Source organism: Melospiza melodia, unplaced genomic scaffold (assembly GCF_035770615.1).
Source record: "Melospiza melodia melodia isolate bMelMel2 unplaced genomic scaffold, bMelMel2.pri scaffold_91, whole genome shotgun sequence".
Taxonomy (NCBI): domain Eukaryota; kingdom Metazoa; phylum Chordata; class Aves; order Passeriformes; family Passerellidae; genus Melospiza; species Melospiza melodia.
In genome coordinates, this window is record NW_026948805.1 from 1,505,374 (window position 1) to 1,521,206 (window position 15,833).

Below are 15,833 nucleotides of genomic sequence, written 5' to 3' on the forward strand. Positions count from 1 at the left end.
CGCGACCCGCCGGGCTTGGGACAGGAGCGGGAGGGGCCTGAGAAGGGATCGGGGGGGCGGGGGAGGGTCCGGGGGGGCTTTGGGGAGGGGCCCTGGGGCATTGAGGGGGGACCTGGGGGGCGCGGATGGGTCCTAAGAGGGATCCCGAAGCGGGGTGGTCGTGGGAGGGTCTGGGAGGGTTTTGGGGAGGGGTCATAGGAAGGTCTTGGGAGGGTCTGGGGGTGTTTGGATGGTCCTGCGGGAGTTTGGGGCGGGCTCTGGGGGGGTCCTGAGGGTGTCCTGGGAGGGTTTTGGAGGTTTTGGGGAGGGGCTCTGGCAGTGTGATAAACAGGGCCATTGGAGCAGCTCCTTTCAAAAGGCCTTTATTAAAGACAGCTCTGGGTGCGGAACCCGAGGGGTCGCGCACAGCGCCGCTGCTCCCACAGGACCGCGCTGAGCAGGAGGAGCAGCAGCAGCAGCAGCAGCAGCAGCAGCGCAGCTTTGTCTCTCGGCACAGCCGGGGCTTCCGTCCTCACCAGAGTCCTTAGGAAGGCAACGTTGGCTCGGAGCATAGGGGGATCCTCCAAGCTGAGCACTATTAAAATTATGGGGGCAGGACAGAATCCGGCTCTGCTCAAGGGTGGGTGATTTAGTGCGGTTCTGCTGGGGTAAAGTCATCGTTTATGTGCTGGTTTGTTGTTCAGAGAGGGTTCATGGAGTTCCCACGGCCTCTCATTTAAATTCAGTCTGGGACGGGAAGGGATACAAATCTGGGCTGAGGCGGAAAGGGGCACAAATACAGAGTATGCCGGGGAGAGATACAAATACAGGGAAAAATGGTAACACTGGATAGCGGCAACTAAAGGCAAGTCCTAGAACTGTAACGTTCAATGTTTAACAACAGACCAACACTTCAAATTCAGACCCTATCAACTTCATTAACATCAACTAGCAATTACTGCTCTGAAAAAGAGCTCTCATCCCCAGGGTTTCATTTCTCAAATCTATTGGAGCAAAAATGAGCAATGTGCCCTGCTGGTGTTTAGATGTTCTGAATCCCTCAGCTGAGTGTTGGGTTCCTGTGCTGTCCTGCCTGGTGCTTGCTGGATGTGCTGGAACAAAAAGCTTGGGCCCTTGATGAAAACGACCACAAATGACTTCATTGAGATTTACTGGGCTCAGAGTAAAAGGGACGAAGCTCAGGTTTGATCTAGAAAATGCTTCTTCCCTGTCAGGATGGTGAAGTCCTGGCTTCACAGATTGCTCAGAGAAGCCAAGTAAATAAAGTTTCAGAATTCTTCATTTCTGTCCCATTCTTATTCCATAAGCCCAGGTTTGGTTTTCAGAGTGCCACCTTGTCAGCTGGTTGCCATTTGTGTCCTGCCTTCTTTCCTGCCTTCCTTGGTCTGCTCCTTTTCCCTTCCAGGGTCTCTCTTTACCTGTGGCAGCTTCCAGCCAAAGACCCTCCCCTGATTTTTTTTTCCTTCCCCATCCAGGTGCTCAAACAGCCCTGGATGAAGTTATAGAGGCTGGCAGTGAAATGTCTGTGTAAGATCTTGCTGCACTTGTGTCTTGGCCCCTTCAGAATTTGGCCTTGAAGGGCAGGAGCATCTTTTCCTTGCTGGCAGCTGGAATTGCAGCCCATGGCAGTGTGTGCCAGAGATGTCAGAGGGCGATTGCTGAGGCTGCCGGGGCGCTGCTCCTGCTGTGCCTGCCAGGGGAGCTGTGCAGGGCAGGGTCAGGCTGCAGCAGCTGGCTGGGCTCCCCGAGCAGACAGCAAAGGCGGCTTTGCTGCACATTCTGCAGCTGGGAGCAGAGGGAAGAAGGGCAGGGAGTCCCTGACAGAATGCTGGAATGCCCGTGCCTGGAAGGAACCTGCCCCCAGACCCCAATCGGGCCCAGCCCTGGATGTCCCCTGAGGACTCCCCCAGATCCTCTCCCCAAACCCTTCCACAGCCCCCAAAGCCCCTCCCCAAAACCTCCAGAACCCTCCCAGGATGTTGCAATGTGTTGTAAACTCCCTTCCCCAGGTGTGCCAATACCTCTCTTCCCCTTCCCCCTCGCCCCCTGCTGGGCTGTCAGTCAGGTTTAACATTCCCGCAAGGCGTCGTGTGGTTGGTCAAGTTCAAAGGATGCCCCTCAGGCCCGGGGGCCATTGGCCTGTCTGGGTGTCATCCCCCCCTGAGACCCTGCCCCTCTCACCTGGTTGGTGGCTCACCTGTTCCCTCCCCTTCCACTGACCCTGAGCTTAAAAAGGTGATCAGACGTTTAGGCCGGTTCTGTTGGAGCAGTTGCCTATGTTCTGACATCTGTAACCTTGGAATATACCTCTGGATATAAACTCTCCAGCAGAATCCATCTCTTTTTCTCTTCACCATCGCCTGAAGCTCTCCTCCTGAGGTAAACTGAGTTCCTAACAAGCCTGGACTTGTTCAGTGCCCAGCTGCAACCACCAGCAAGCCAGGGTATCTCTGGGGTGACACACCACAGTTGCTGCCTTTGGCCCAGCAGCAAGGGTCAGACTGGCCCAGGCAAAATCTAACTGGTAATATTGGGATTCTTATTCCAATACCAGGACACCCTCAGGAGCCCCCAGAACCCTCCCCAAACTCCCCCCAGGACCATCCCAACACCCCCAGACCCTTCCAAGACCTTCCTACGACCCCACCCCAAAACCCCCCCAGGCCCTCCAAGAACCCACCCCCCCCCCGATCCCCTCTCAGGCCCCTCCCGCTCCTGTCCCGAGCCCGGCGGGGCCCAGGAGCGGCGGGAAGGGGGGGGGCCGCTTCCGGCTCGCCTCGGATTGGCTGGGGCGGCGCCGGGGAGGCGGGCCTTGCTGAGGGGACCGGCACCGTGATTGGTTGTTTCGCTGATGTACGGCGCGGTGATTGTTTGGTTCGGCGGGGTGAGCCGCCATTGTTGGGAGCCCGTGCGCGCGGTGGTGGCGGGAGATTGTGAGGGGAGAGCGGGGCTGAGGTGGGGACGGGGGGAGGAAACTGCGGGGGTTTGGGGCGGGTCTGAGGGGAAGTCGGGGATTTTTGGGGGCATCAACGGAAAATAGGGGGGTGTGCATAGGTTTGGGGAGAATGAGGGGTTCTGAGGGGGCTTTGGGGAGCTTGGGGGAAACTTGAGAGGATCTGGTGCGTTCTCAGGTGCGTTAAGAGGGATCTGAGGGGAATTTGGAGGATCTGAGGGGATTTTGGGGGATTTCGAGAGAAACTGGGGCGTTGTGAGTGGATCTGGGGGGTTTGAGGTGGCTCTGGAGAAATGTGGGGGATTCTGAGGGGATTTCATAGGGTTTGGTGGGGATTGAGGGGTCTGAGGGGGATTTGGGGCAGTCTGATGGGTTTGCGGGGGGGTCTCAGATGGGTCTGGGTTGAATTTTGGGGGGAAATGTGGGGGTCGGAGGGTCCTGGGGAGATTTTGGTGTCCAGGGTGGTTCTGGGCCAACCCTGGGGGGGCTCTGGGCGGTTTGGGGTTCCTGGAGGGGTCCCGGGGGAGATTTGGGGGTCCCGGGGGTCCCAGGCCCACCCTGAACCGGGGTTTCGGGGGGAGGGGGCACAGCAGGGGTTTCCCCCCCCCCCCCCAGGTTTTTGAGGGGTTTCCCATGGTGCCCCCTCCCCAAAAAGCTCCGAGGGCCGCCTGAAGTGGCTCCTGTTCCACCGGCCGGTGCCCCCTGATCCAGGACGGCCCCGCTGAGTCTGGGGGGTTTGTGGGGATTTTGGGGTTTTGGAGGGTTTTGGGAATTTCGGGATGGCTTTTTTGGGCTTTGTGGGATTTTGTTGGGGGTTTGGGGGGAATTTTTGGGGAGAATTATTGGATTTTGGGATGGTTACGTGATTTTGGGGTTTTTGTTGATTTGAGGATTTTGGATTTTAGGTGTTTTGTTTGGGTTGCAGGGGGGTTTTTGAGGGGGGGATTTATTGAAATTTTTAGCAGTTGTTTTAAATTTTGGTGAGTTCCACTGGGATTTCTGGAGATTCTCTGGGGGTTTTGAGGGCTTTCATGTAATTTTTGGGGATTTTTTGGAGTTTTCGTGAAATTTTAGGGGGGCTTTGGAGCATTCCTTGGGTGTGGGGAACAGCTGACAGGCACCAAAATCTCCTTAAAACCCCCAAAAGTCCTAATAAAACCCACAAAATCCCAATTAAATCTCTCAAAATCCCATTAGAACACCCTGAATCCCAATAACAGCCCACAAAATCCTTTGAAATCCCAATAACACCAAAAATCCTGATTAAATCCCCCAAAAATGTCCCCAAAACTATAAGAAGTCCCACAATATCTCCCCCAAGATCCAAAGAAATCCTGGCAACACACAAAAAACTCCACAAAACCCCTCAAATCCCCAAAAACCCCAAATCCCTTAGGAATCCTATTGAATGTTACCACAATGCCAATAAAATGCCCCAACATCTCCTAAAAATCCCAATAAAACCCCCAGAATTTCTGAGAGTCCCAAAAAAATCGCAACAAAATCCCAGTAAAACAAACAAAATTAAAAAGAAAAGACACAAAAAATTTCAATAAACACCAAACTTCCCCAGAAAAACTCCCCCTCAAAATGCCAATAAAATCCCCCAAAATCCAAACCCCCCAAAATCCACAAAACCAGCCACTCCCAGTCACTCCCAGTATGATTCCAGTCGCTCTCAATGAGATCCCAGTGTAACCCAGTATGGACTCAGCTGCTCTCACTGTGATCCCAGTGTGATCCCAGTTGCTCCCAGCATAATTCCAGTTGTTCCCAGTTCCTCCCATTATGATCCCAGTTGCCCCAATAACAGTCCCAGTCCCTCCCAGCAGGGTCCCAGTTGTGCCCAGTTGCCTCCAGGGTAGATTCAGTTTCCCCCAGCATCGTCCCAGGTGCTCCCAGCATGATCCCAGCTGTTCCCAGTGTGGTTCCAGTCCCCCCAGTATGGTTAGAGACACTCCCAGTGGGTTTTAGTTTCCTCAGAATGATCCCAGTCGCTCCCAGTTTCCTATAGCATTATCCCAGTTTCTATCTGTACTCAAAGGCTTGTCCCAGTTGCTCCCAGTATGATCCCAGTTGCCCCAGTTGTAGTCTCAGTGCTCTCAGCATGGTTCCAGAACCTTCCAGCCGATCCCAGTTGCTCCCAGTAACCCCCAGTCAGGTTCCATTCACACCCAGTATAATCCCAGTATGAGTGTAGCAACTCCCAGTATGATCCCAGTCACCTGCAGTCTAACCCCAGTTGCTCCCACTCACTCCCAGTCTGATGCCAGTGCCCCCAGTGTGGGCCCCGTTCTCCCCAGCATGGTCCCAGTTGTTCCCAGTGTGGTTCCAGTCCCCCCAGTATGGTTACAGACACTCCCAGTATATCCCAGTTGCCCCCAGCATGTCTGTAGTCATTTCCAGGCACTGCCAGTGGCCCCAGTAAGGTGTCAGTTCTCCCAGTATGATCCCCCAGTCATGCCCAGTATATCCCAGTTGCCTCCAGCATGCATCCAGTCCTTCCCAGTTTCTCCAGTTTGCTTGCAGCATCGTCCCAGTTTCCCTCCGTTGCTCCCAGTAGCCCAAAGTGTGATCCCAGTCACTCCCTTTCAACCTCAATGTGATCCCAGTAAGCTCCAGTTTGATCCCAGTCACATGCCAGCCCTCCCAGTGTGGTCCCAGTATAATCCCAGATGCTTCCAGTCTCTCCCAGTATGGTCCCAGCCGCCTCCAGCATGGTTCCCAGTTGCTTCCTAGATCAGCCCAGTCATTCCCAGTATGATGCCATTTGCTCCCAGCATGCTCCCAGTTGCTCCCAGTCAGGCCCAGTATGGGGGATGATGTGCAGGGTGTGTTCCCAGTCGCTCTCAGACACTCCCAGTATTAGTCCAGTCCCTGCCAGTATGATCCAAAGATGAGCCCAGTGTGCTCCCAGTCACTGCCAGTATGAACCAGTTGTGCTCCACATGGTTCCAGTTGCTCTTTCACCCTCACTTTTGTACCAGTTACTCCCAGTATCCCTCAGCGTAGCCCAGTTCCCTGCAGTATGTTCCCAGTCACTCCCAGTTGGGTTTTTGGGGGATGTTTGGAGAATGAAGCAGTCCAAGGCAGAGCGGAAAAGGCCCCTTGGGGGGACATCGGGGGGTGCCGGTGGTGGTGCCAGCAGAGGCAGCCTGGAGGAGCAGAGCCCTGTGTGCCCCAGGAGCCCAAAGTGGGGAGCCCAGAGAGGGGGGAGCGCCGCCATTGGCGGGAGCCTCAAGAGCCTGGAGAGGGACAGGGGGGACTCCTTGGAGCCGGTGCAGCCCCGAGCAGAGAATGAGGGGAGAGGGGAGCCCGGGAGCCCAAACAGCCCTGGCATCCCGAAATGGGGAGAGCCAAGAGGGGGGAGCTTTTGGCATTGCTGGGACTGCCAGCAGCCTGGGCAGGGTGGGCACCGAGGAGAAGGGGGACCCCCAATCCAAGCGTGACCCCAGCAGCTGGGACAGGGGGGAACCCCTGAACACCAGAGGGGAGGGACCAGGGACAGGGAACTCCTCAGAGACTTTTCCAGGGCTGAATCTTTTGGTATTTGGGAGGTTTTTATGGAGCCCACGTGGCCAGTGACTTATAGAGACGGACTCGGGCAGAGGGACCTTCAAACTCACCGTGCTCATCCCTTGTTTTCCCCAAACCAGGATTTCCCATTGCCAACCCCTGGGATGCTGTGAGGAAGAGGAAGATGCCCATGGACACTGAGGCAGGTGAGGAGGAAGTCAGTGCCCCTTTCCCCTCTGTGCTGCTCCGTCTCCCAGCCCAGTACGGCCCCGGCTGCAGCTCAGCCCTGGGAGGATCTCCTTGCCCTTGCCTGTGGCATGGAGGCAAATCCCATCCTGTCCTTCCTCCCCCAGAGCAGGAACTGAGCATGGAGAGCAGGGAGGACAAATGCCTGCGGCAGAACCTGGTGGAAGAGGCCGTTTTGAGCGGCTCCACGGCGCAGGAAGCCAACGGGGAGGAAAAGCCCCGGAGATGCCGCACGAGGAGGAGCTGCAAATGCAGCTGGTGGGGATCTGAGGGGGAAAGAGCCAGCCTGGGCCGGGAAGGTGGCGGGAGATGGAGCCAGAGCTCGGAGCTGGTACTCCATGAGCAGCTCCATGATGGGGAGAAGCCCCACATGTGTGTGGAGTGTGGGAAGAGCTTCAGGCGGAACTGCAACCTGATTGTGCACCAGAGGATCCACACTGGGGAGAAGCCCTACGAGTGTGGGGAGTGTGGAAAGAGCTTCAGCCAGAGCTCCAGCCTGATCAAGCATCAGAGGATCCACACTGGAGAACGGCCCTTCGAGTGTGGGGAGTGTGGGAAGAGCTTCAGCCTTAGCTCCAACCTGATCAAGCACCAGAGAACCCACACTGGGGAGAGGCCCTTCGAGTGTGGGGAGTGTGGGAAGAGCTTCTCACAGAGCTCCCACCTGTCCTCGCACAAGAGGACCCACACTGGGGAGAGGCCCTATGAGTGTTCCAAGTGTGGGAAGGGGTTTCAGATCAGCTCCCGTCTCATCAGGCACTATCAGAGTCACACAGAGGAGAGGCCCTTCCAATGCCCCGAGTGCGGGAAGGGATTCAGGCAGAACGCCCACCTCATCAGGCACCGGCGCATCCACACTGGGGAGAGGCCCTACGAGTGTCCCCAGTGTGGGAAGAGCTTCTCCAGGAGTTCTCACTTGACCCGACACCAACAGAGGCACCGGTAAGGGAAGCCCTGCGAGTGCCCCGAGTGCGGGAAGAGCTTCGTGCGCTGCTCCAGCTCCATCCCCCACTGGAGGAGGCACTTTGGGCACAGCCCGGGTCACTCACATTCCCTGTGATCCATGTTGGCAACACACCTGGCTGCTTCTCCTTTTGGTTTCGCATTAAGTTTTTTATCTTCTCCGCCTCTCTGCTGTCTAAAAGCCAAGAGGGATGGATCTGTCACCTCAAATCCCAGTGAAAACAGCTCAGTCTTAGACTCAGAGAACTCAGGCCCACATCAAAAGGGCTTTTTCGCACCTCAAAAAAGCTCTACCTCTTCACAAACCTACTCGATTCCACAGCCACCAGGGTGAGATGGGGTTTGGAGGTGATTTGGAGTAGTAGGATCTCAATTAGATTGGTGGGATGGATATTCTGTGGGTCAGGGTTTGTGGGATGTATTTGATAGCAAATAAAACTCTCAGACTTATTGATTTCTTTCCCGTTCATTTTCAGTCCATTGCAGTTCTGTTTGCAGAGTGCCTCCTTCTCAGGTCATTGTGTTTGTGTCCTCCTTTCTCTCCTGCCTCTCTTTGCCTGCTCTGTTTCTCTCTCAGTGTCTCCCTTAACCCAGAAACCACCAGAGACCCTCCTTTGATTTAATTGCCCCAGTGACCACCAAAGACCCTCCCTTGATTTAATTGACCCCTGCCCTGTTTTAATTGACCCCTCTGTCACCCTGGTTTTTTAAGTTTTTCTAAGCCTTCTGATGTTGACATTCTTGTAGCGAACTTTCTCACACACTTTCTGTAAATAACTCATTCTTTTGCATTCCTTAATAGAGGAGGAGAAATTGATGGACTGTTGGATTGACCAGAGTCATTGGAGAGGTGTCACTGTCACCTTCCAGTCCGCTGTCACTCTTGGAAAACTATAAATGTTGGAGTCAGAAAATAAACTTCCCTTTTCCTTCACCCTAAGAACAGCGGTGTGTGCTTCTGTTCTTCTGTGTCCTCTAGTGACATCTGGTGACTGCCGGAGTGTAGGCTGAGACACAGAGTCCAGATTGCTGGTGAGGTTGTGTTGTCCCCCCTCTTTGGTGCTTTGCCTGCTGTTCTGGTGGTGATGGCAACCTCTGCGAGTTTCAAGGAGGATTCCCTCGTTTTGGATCTCTGGAGGGGGGTCCTGGAGTGGAAACAGGTTTCTGTTTCCTGGGATGATTTTGAGAGATTGTTTCTGTGGGCCCGAGAGCAAGGGCTCTTTTCGGACTCTGCAGAGCCATTCTCCAAGGAGGAGTGGTCTCTCGTGGGGGTCCGCCTCATGCAGGCCCTCTTTGATGATTGCACCGCAGACGTGGGATCGCTGCTGGTGCAGTGGAAAAAGTGTGAGGAGCTTTGGCGGGGGTCTGGTTCTTGTATCCCTCGGAGTTCCCAGTGGAGCCCTTCTGTCTCGGACATGGGCGAGGGGGTGTTTGAGTTTCTGTGCGATGTGGAGCTCTCTCCCCACCCTGGGACAGTGTGCTGGGGGACAAATCCAACTGGGGGATGGCGATGGTTCCCCCGGGGTGGATTTGGCTGTGCCAGGCTCCCTTGTGCTGCTCTGCAGTGATGCGGCTCCACGGGCTGCACCTCTCTGGGCACCCCACTCCTCCTCTGTATTGGGGACAGGGGCTCCTTGCTGGTCTCATCCTGTCACAGACATCTTTTCATTAAAATCCTTTCGTTAGGATTTTTCCTGCTGAAGCTGAGAAGTTTCAGCACCAAAGTGTAAACAATGGTTATCTGCTGCTGTGGAATGCAACAGGTGGATCCGTGATTGGTCTCTTGTGGGTGTTTGGATGTACTGACCACTCACGGCAGAGCTGCTCTCGCTCTCTGCTGAGACACAGATCTTTGTTATTCATTCTTTTCGATTTTATTCTTAGCCTAGCCTTCTGAGAAACCTTTTCCTTTCTATTTCTTTTTAGTATAGTTATAATGTAGTATACATATATATAATAAAATAATAAATCAAGCCTTCTGATCATGGAGTCAACATTCTCGTCTCTCTCTCATCCTGAAAACCCCTGTGACCATGGTCACATCGTCCCAGCCCACACCGGGTTTGCAGGCCGTGCCGGCACCTGTGCCCACCAAGGCTCCCCTGCCGGGGCTGCGGCACGACAGGGCGCTGAGGTATGTCACAGACATTTTTTCATAGAAATCCTTTCTTTGGGACTTGTGCATCTTCTGGGAAGCTGAGGCCCCAGAAAGAGAATGTAAACAATGATTATCAGCCGCTGTGAATTGCAATAGGATGCACCTGTGATTGGTTCGTGTTCCGTGTGTACAATTAAGGACCAATCACAGGGCAATCTCTCTGGAACACAGTGACAGAGAACTCTCTTGTTTTTAGATTCTTTTCTATTCTATTCTTAGCTTAGCCGCCTCTGCAACTTCTCTCCTTATTCTTTTTAGTATAGTTATAATATATTATATATCATATATCAATAAATCCAGCCTTCTGATCATCAAACAAGATTCTCATCCTTCTCTCACCCTGGAGACCTCATCAGGGCGCTGTAATAGAGGTATTTACCTTTAGCGCAAATGCCGACACGGCCAGCGGGAGGCCAGTGGGCTCCCGGGGCTGTGGCACTTCCTCGTCGAATTTGTGGACGCTTCCCTTGTGCCAGGTGACCGTGTGTCTGAGGAACCCCGTGCGTTTCTGGCGAGAAGCCAAAACCAAGACCAACGAGATGAATGAGCCTGCCTGTTCATGGTATCTGCCGGGTTGCAGAGTGGGCTCCTCTGGCTCTGCCGTGTGGAGAGTTTTGTCAAGGAGTGGCTTGAGGAGAGAGGACACAGCCGAATTGATTTGATAGAGATGTCCTAACTAGGGCAGAGGCCTTTTTGCAGGCAGGGTGTCTGTTGAGAAAGCAGCAGGCTAAAGAATGGAAAAGTACAAGACAGTGGTTAATTCCAAATCTTGCACCTGCAAAGATAACGTGTCCTTGGGCCTAGCTGAGTATGATAAAAAATGGACAGCAAGGTGTGAGAAGTAGAAAACGTAGGCCCAAAGGAATGAGGAAAAGTTAATGGTATAGTTTAACCAATAGATTGCTTGGCTTACAGAATATTCATAAGCTTATTATTTGCTGTATAAATATTTGATACTTTCTTTAATAAACTGGACCTGTGATGAACCATCTGGTGTCCTGGTCTCCTTCCTTCGACACTGCCGGTGCTGCAGGGGGTGCAGGGGCGAGTGGTGTTGACCTGGCTCCCATCAATCATCTCCTCTTGTCCCTGTGGGGCCCAAGGACTGGGACACAGCAGGTGCGGTGGCTTTGCCAGGGGGTTCCCAGGCTTTCCCTGTGCTCAGGGGTGTCACTCACAACACCCATGAACCCCTTTCGTATAAGCTGGAGAGAGAAGTCTGTGATGTGGTTGCTCAGCATTGCTATGAATAAGAAGCTTGACTAGGCCAATATTCAAGCAGCAATCAATTTATTATTTATTATGGTAAAGTATGAGCAATACAGCGCCGAGTACAGTGGGAGAAGTTTTCCCTCCAACTGCACACCAATAATTCAGGGTTACAGGTATTTATAGGGGTACTTATCAGCTTTCTCAGCAGTTTCTATTTCAAATTTTTTACTCATCAGCAATTTTTATTCCAAATTATTACACCACAATTCTATACACTATTGTGATTTTAATTTCTCAGGATGTATCTCAAATGAGTATTCTCAGATGGTGACGGTCCAGCTTCCGAAAGAAGAAGACGAATCCCATCTGGTGGGGTCCAGCTCCCCAGATGTGTGTCCACCTTTTAATTGCAGAGAACATAAATCTCATTACAGCGATGTCCAGCTTCTCTTTGGTTGAAACCATAAACCCTTGAGGTGATGTTCATCTTCCTTTCTCAAGGTGTTTTTCTCTGCTTCAAAAAGGCATGAGATAAGCATATTTCCTTTATATATATTCCAAAGCTATAGTTTCAAGGATACAAGTAATATTCTAAAATTATACTTCAGAAGGTTATTATTGCAGAGCTTTTTATGGATTAAATGCAAGCAAAAAGCAGCATCCTTAACACCTTAATTCCAATGCTCCTAAATCAACTAGGGTTAATTGCAAACAAAAGATAGGTTCAAAGGCCTTTTTCCATGCTTTATTTTCCTCAGTTATTATTAGAATTCGCAACTATCCCATTGTCGGTATCCACACATTTCGCGTTCACGAGTACACGCGTCACCTGTTTGTACCTGACACGAAATACAGCTTTGCATCTCACAGCATGGTTTGGGGTCTGCTGAGGTTATGCACACTCTCTGGAGGGTTGCTACGGACGTGCTGGCGCCTCATGACCTCCATTGTGTGGAACATTCTCTTTTTGACCCTGTGCAATTTGGGGTTTTTTAGACCAAGTGGGCTCGTTTGGCAGCCCACGTGGTGGTGCAGAATGCTGCGCTGGCGCCGCAGGACCCCAGGTGGGGGGTTGTTGCTGACATGCTGTTGGGCACGGGGCTTTATGAAAATGCTCAGGGGCAGGCTGGCTTCGATCCTCTTGTGCTTGACCCGTGCCACCCGCTGGGCATGGCAGCGATTGTTCAGACCCTGGAAATGGCTGCTCCGAGGCAGCCGTTTGCAGCCATCGTCCAGGGGGATGTTGAGCCTGTTGGGAATTTAGCTGACTAGAGACAGGAAAAGTACAAAGCCGTGTCTAATTCCAAGTTCTGCACCTGTAAGATAGCACGTCCCTGGGCCTAGCTGTAGTAGGATAACAAATAGTGAAAGAGACATGAGAAAAGAGAGATGTAACCCCTAAGGAATGGGGAAGAGCTGATGTTGTGGTGTGGCCAATGGACGGTGCAAATTACAGAATATTCATGAGCTTATTATTTGCTGTATAAGTGTTTGATGCTTTCTTCAATAAACGGGACCTGTGATGAATCAGCTGGTGTCCTGGTCCCCTTCTCTCGACAGAGCCTTTCATGGCATTTGCGGCAAGGCTGACTGCGTCTGTGGAGAGGCAGGTGCCTGATCCTGTGGCAAGGAGGGTTGTGATTGCAAACCTTGCGAGGTGTAATTGCAATGATGCTTGCAGGAGGCTCATAGTGGCTCTGCCTGGTGTTCCTACTGTCTCCCAGATGGCGGAGGCCTGTGCAGACATCACCCCCCGGGTCAGGAGTTGGCTGCCGTGGCTGCCGCTGTGCAGCCGGTCTGGGTGGCACTGCAGGGAAGGTGGCCACAGCAGGGGACTGCGCCGGCTGGCAAGAAGCAGGGGAAGAAGGCACAGAAGTTCAGATTCCCCATGTTCTTGTGCCGGTCTGGGTGGCACTGCAGGGAAGGTGGCCACAGCAGGGGACTGCGCCGGCTGGCAAGAAGCAGGGGAAGAAGGCACAGAAGTTCAGATTCCCCATGTTCTTGTGCAGTTGGTGTGGTAGGCCGAATCACATGTCCAATATTTGTAAGGCGACTGTTCATGCTAATGGCCAGGCGTTGCCAGGTTCGGGAAACGTGAGGCGGAGCGCGCAGCAGCAGGGACGTGCCCAGACACAAGCTTCTCTCCAGACCCCGGAGCCGATGGAGGTCTCCTTTGCTGGCTTGCAGCCAGCACCCGCGGATCAGCAGGCGTGGACGTCTGCACCGCAGCAAAAGTTGTCTTAGACTCATCTGAGATACGCAAGGTTCCCCTGGATGCCTTTGATCCCTTGAGTGGGGGCATGAGTGCTGTCCTTGTGGGGAGGTCCAGTGCCACCCTTCAGGGCATCATTGTGCACCTGGGGCTCATTGATGCAGATTTCACAGGGCAGATTTGTGCCATGGTCTCCACACCCACCCCCTCCTGTCACAATCCCAAAAGGGACACGGCTTGCTCAACTTATGCCTTTTAAGTCTTCTGTTCGCAGGACAGTTGACCGGTCACGTGGAGCTGGTGGCTTTGGATCCACCGGCTCGCCTCAAGTTTGCTGGACTGCTGTCCTGACCAAGGACCGTCCCGAGATGCTGTGTACCCTGTCCGTTCCTGGTGTGACACTGTCGGAAATCCACCCCCACAGGCTTCTCGACAGCGGTGCTGATGTCATGGTTCTCTCCCTCACCGCCTGGCCCTCGGAGTGGCCCCTGGATCCGGTGGGGACGTCTGTTGCGGGCCTGGGAGGGACGGCGCAATGCTACATGAGCCAGCGGCCCGTGCTGGTCACGAACCCGGAGGGACAGACAGCCTGGGTCAGGCCTGATGTCACTTCTACTCCTGCCAACCTCTGGGGGAGGGATGTTCTGTCTGTCTGGGGGGAGCGCATCGGGACGGATTTTTGATGGGGGTCACTGCGATGAAAGGTGCAGAGTGTCCTACGCCTCCTATTCGGTGGCTGGTGGACAAACCTGTCTGGGAGAAGCAGTGGCCCCTCCCTCAAGATAAACTGGACGCCCTACGGAACCTGGTGCAGGAGTAGTTGGACCAGGGTGGAGCTGGCAGGGGGGCTTTGTACAAACCATGAACCAGACAGAGCTGCTGTAGAACATGCCCCGAGCTGCTTTAATTTTCAGCATCAGTCTCATAACATGGTTATGACAATGGGAAGATGCCAGCAGCTCACATTCCAGGCAGCAGACCAGGAACTTAATGTTACAACTTACTTTATAAATTTCTTGACCAATCACACAAAGCAAAAGCACATTGACAGTAGTTCTATCCAATCCCCATAAGCACACGTACCTTTGGTTAAAACAACACTTTCTTATTTTGAATACAATACCTGCTTGTAAGCCTTAAAACACAATGCACCGAGCTCCATTATTAAGCTTTAACCTTCCCAATATCTTGCTAGATAAACTTTCTGTAGCTTAGAGAGCTATTCAGACAAGTGTTAATGCACAGACCATTGTTCTATTTGCCCTTGCTTTTCTACAGTTTAAATAATTCTTTTGCTGACCTATCTCATGGCTGCTGTATAGCTCTGCTCACAGTTCTGCTCTCTCTGAGGCCTGCATCTTGCAGCTTTCCCAAAATCCTTTAATTTTGTGGATTCCCACACAAGGTCATCTGGAGCCTTCTACCAGTCTCCGGAACACTCCTGTCTTCTGCATCAAAAAGAAATCTGGGAAATGGAGGTTGTTGCGAGACCTCCAGAAGGTCAATGCTGTGATGGAAAGCACGGGAACATTGCAGGCGGGCATGCCATCGCCTACCATGCTTCCCGCAGACTGGCCGGTCCTCATGGTGGATCTGAAGGATTGTTTCTTTATGATTCCTTTGCATCCCGATAACAGACTGAAGTTTGCCTTCTCGGTGCCAGCGATTAACGAGGCTGAGCCTGCACAGAGATACCAATGGAGGACGTTGCCCCAGGGCATGCAGAATTCTCCTGTCTTGTCTGGAGTTCACAAGCAGTTTCCTGATGCGCGTCTGTATCATTATATGGATGAAATTTTGGTGGCTGTATCCTCTGAGGATGAGCTGCTGAGGATTCAGCCTCGGTTGCTCAATGCTTTGCATGCTCATGGACTGCAGGTGGCTCCAGAAAAGGTTCAACAACAACCGCCTTGGAAGAACTTGGGGGTCAAAACTCTGGAACGGACGATCCGTCACCAGGAGGTGCAATTTGTGCATTCTGTGAAGACACTGAATGATGCTCAGAAATTTGTGGGTGTCATCACTTGGTTACATCCGTTCTTGGGACTAAGCGACACACAGCTGTCTCCTCTGTATGATTTGTTGAAAGGAGACTCTGATCTTGATAATGGAGCCCTGGGAAAAGTTAAAGATAGAATCTAAAATGTTGGGCTTTGACTTTTCCCAGATCAACTGCACTTGCGTAAGCAGAATGATAAATTATATAATTGTTAGATGTGATGATTGTTTAGTAATTAAATATAATTATTATATAACCATAAGAAGAATAATGAGAAACTATGTTGGAAATTCAGAGGGGGGCCAAGCTTACTGAAATCTATGTATACAATAGAACAATATAAGTTTCATTATTAACATGAAAGTTATATAACGATAGAGTATAAAAACATGATCATCTTGGATGCATGGTTGGGATCAGATTTGGGTAATACCCCGATTCCCAGAGCTCTTAAATAAAAAGCACTGCATATAATCGCTCTGTGATTATGTGTTTTTGAACGCTAACAATCTAAAGTCGCCTCGCACGCTGACCCCTGAGGCGCGTAAGGCGTTGGAGGTGGCTCAGCGAGCTG

General features: G+C 52.4%; 1 protein-coding gene and 1 long non-coding RNA gene across 3 annotated transcripts; both read left to right on the plus strand.

Moving 5' to 3' along the window:
- The first annotated feature begins 449 nt into the window (after positions 1-449).
- On the plus strand, positions 450-1,281 carry LOC134414037 (uncharacterized). Its single transcript, XR_010026640.1, has 2 exons — positions 450-619; positions 967-1,281. It is a non-coding gene; the product is annotated as an uncharacterized LOC134414037 (long non-coding RNA).
- Positions 1,282-2,227: 946 nt separating this feature from the next.
- LOC134414031 (zinc finger protein 239-like) lies at positions 2,228-9,607 on the plus strand. 2 transcript variants are annotated; one of them, XM_063148027.1, is made up of 3 exons: positions 2,228-2,379; positions 6,610-6,675; positions 6,823-9,607. In XM_063148027.1, exons 2-3 carry the CDS (start codon positions 6,654-6,656, stop codon positions 7,659-7,661), a joined length of 861 nt encoding a protein of 286 aa, XP_063004097.1. In that variant the 5' UTR covers positions 2,228-2,379; positions 6,610-6,653; the 3' UTR covers positions 7,662-9,607. The 2 variants fall into 2 exon arrangements, with proteins under 2 accessions (XP_063004097.1, XP_063004098.1); XM_063148028.1 differs by lacking the exon at positions 2,228-2,379 and adding an exon at positions 2,890-2,955.
- The last annotated feature ends 6,226 nt before the right edge of the window (positions 9,608-15,833 follow it).

Excerpts from the sequence above, each read along its gene's own strand:
- LOC134414031 (XM_063148027.1), top strand. The coding sequence starts at position 6,654 with ATGCCCATGGACACTGAGGCAG. Across the intron at positions 6,676-6,822 it reads GCCCATGGACACTGAGGCAG|AGCAGGAACTGAGCATGGAG; the intron begins GTGAGGAGGAAG and ends TTCCTCCCCCAG.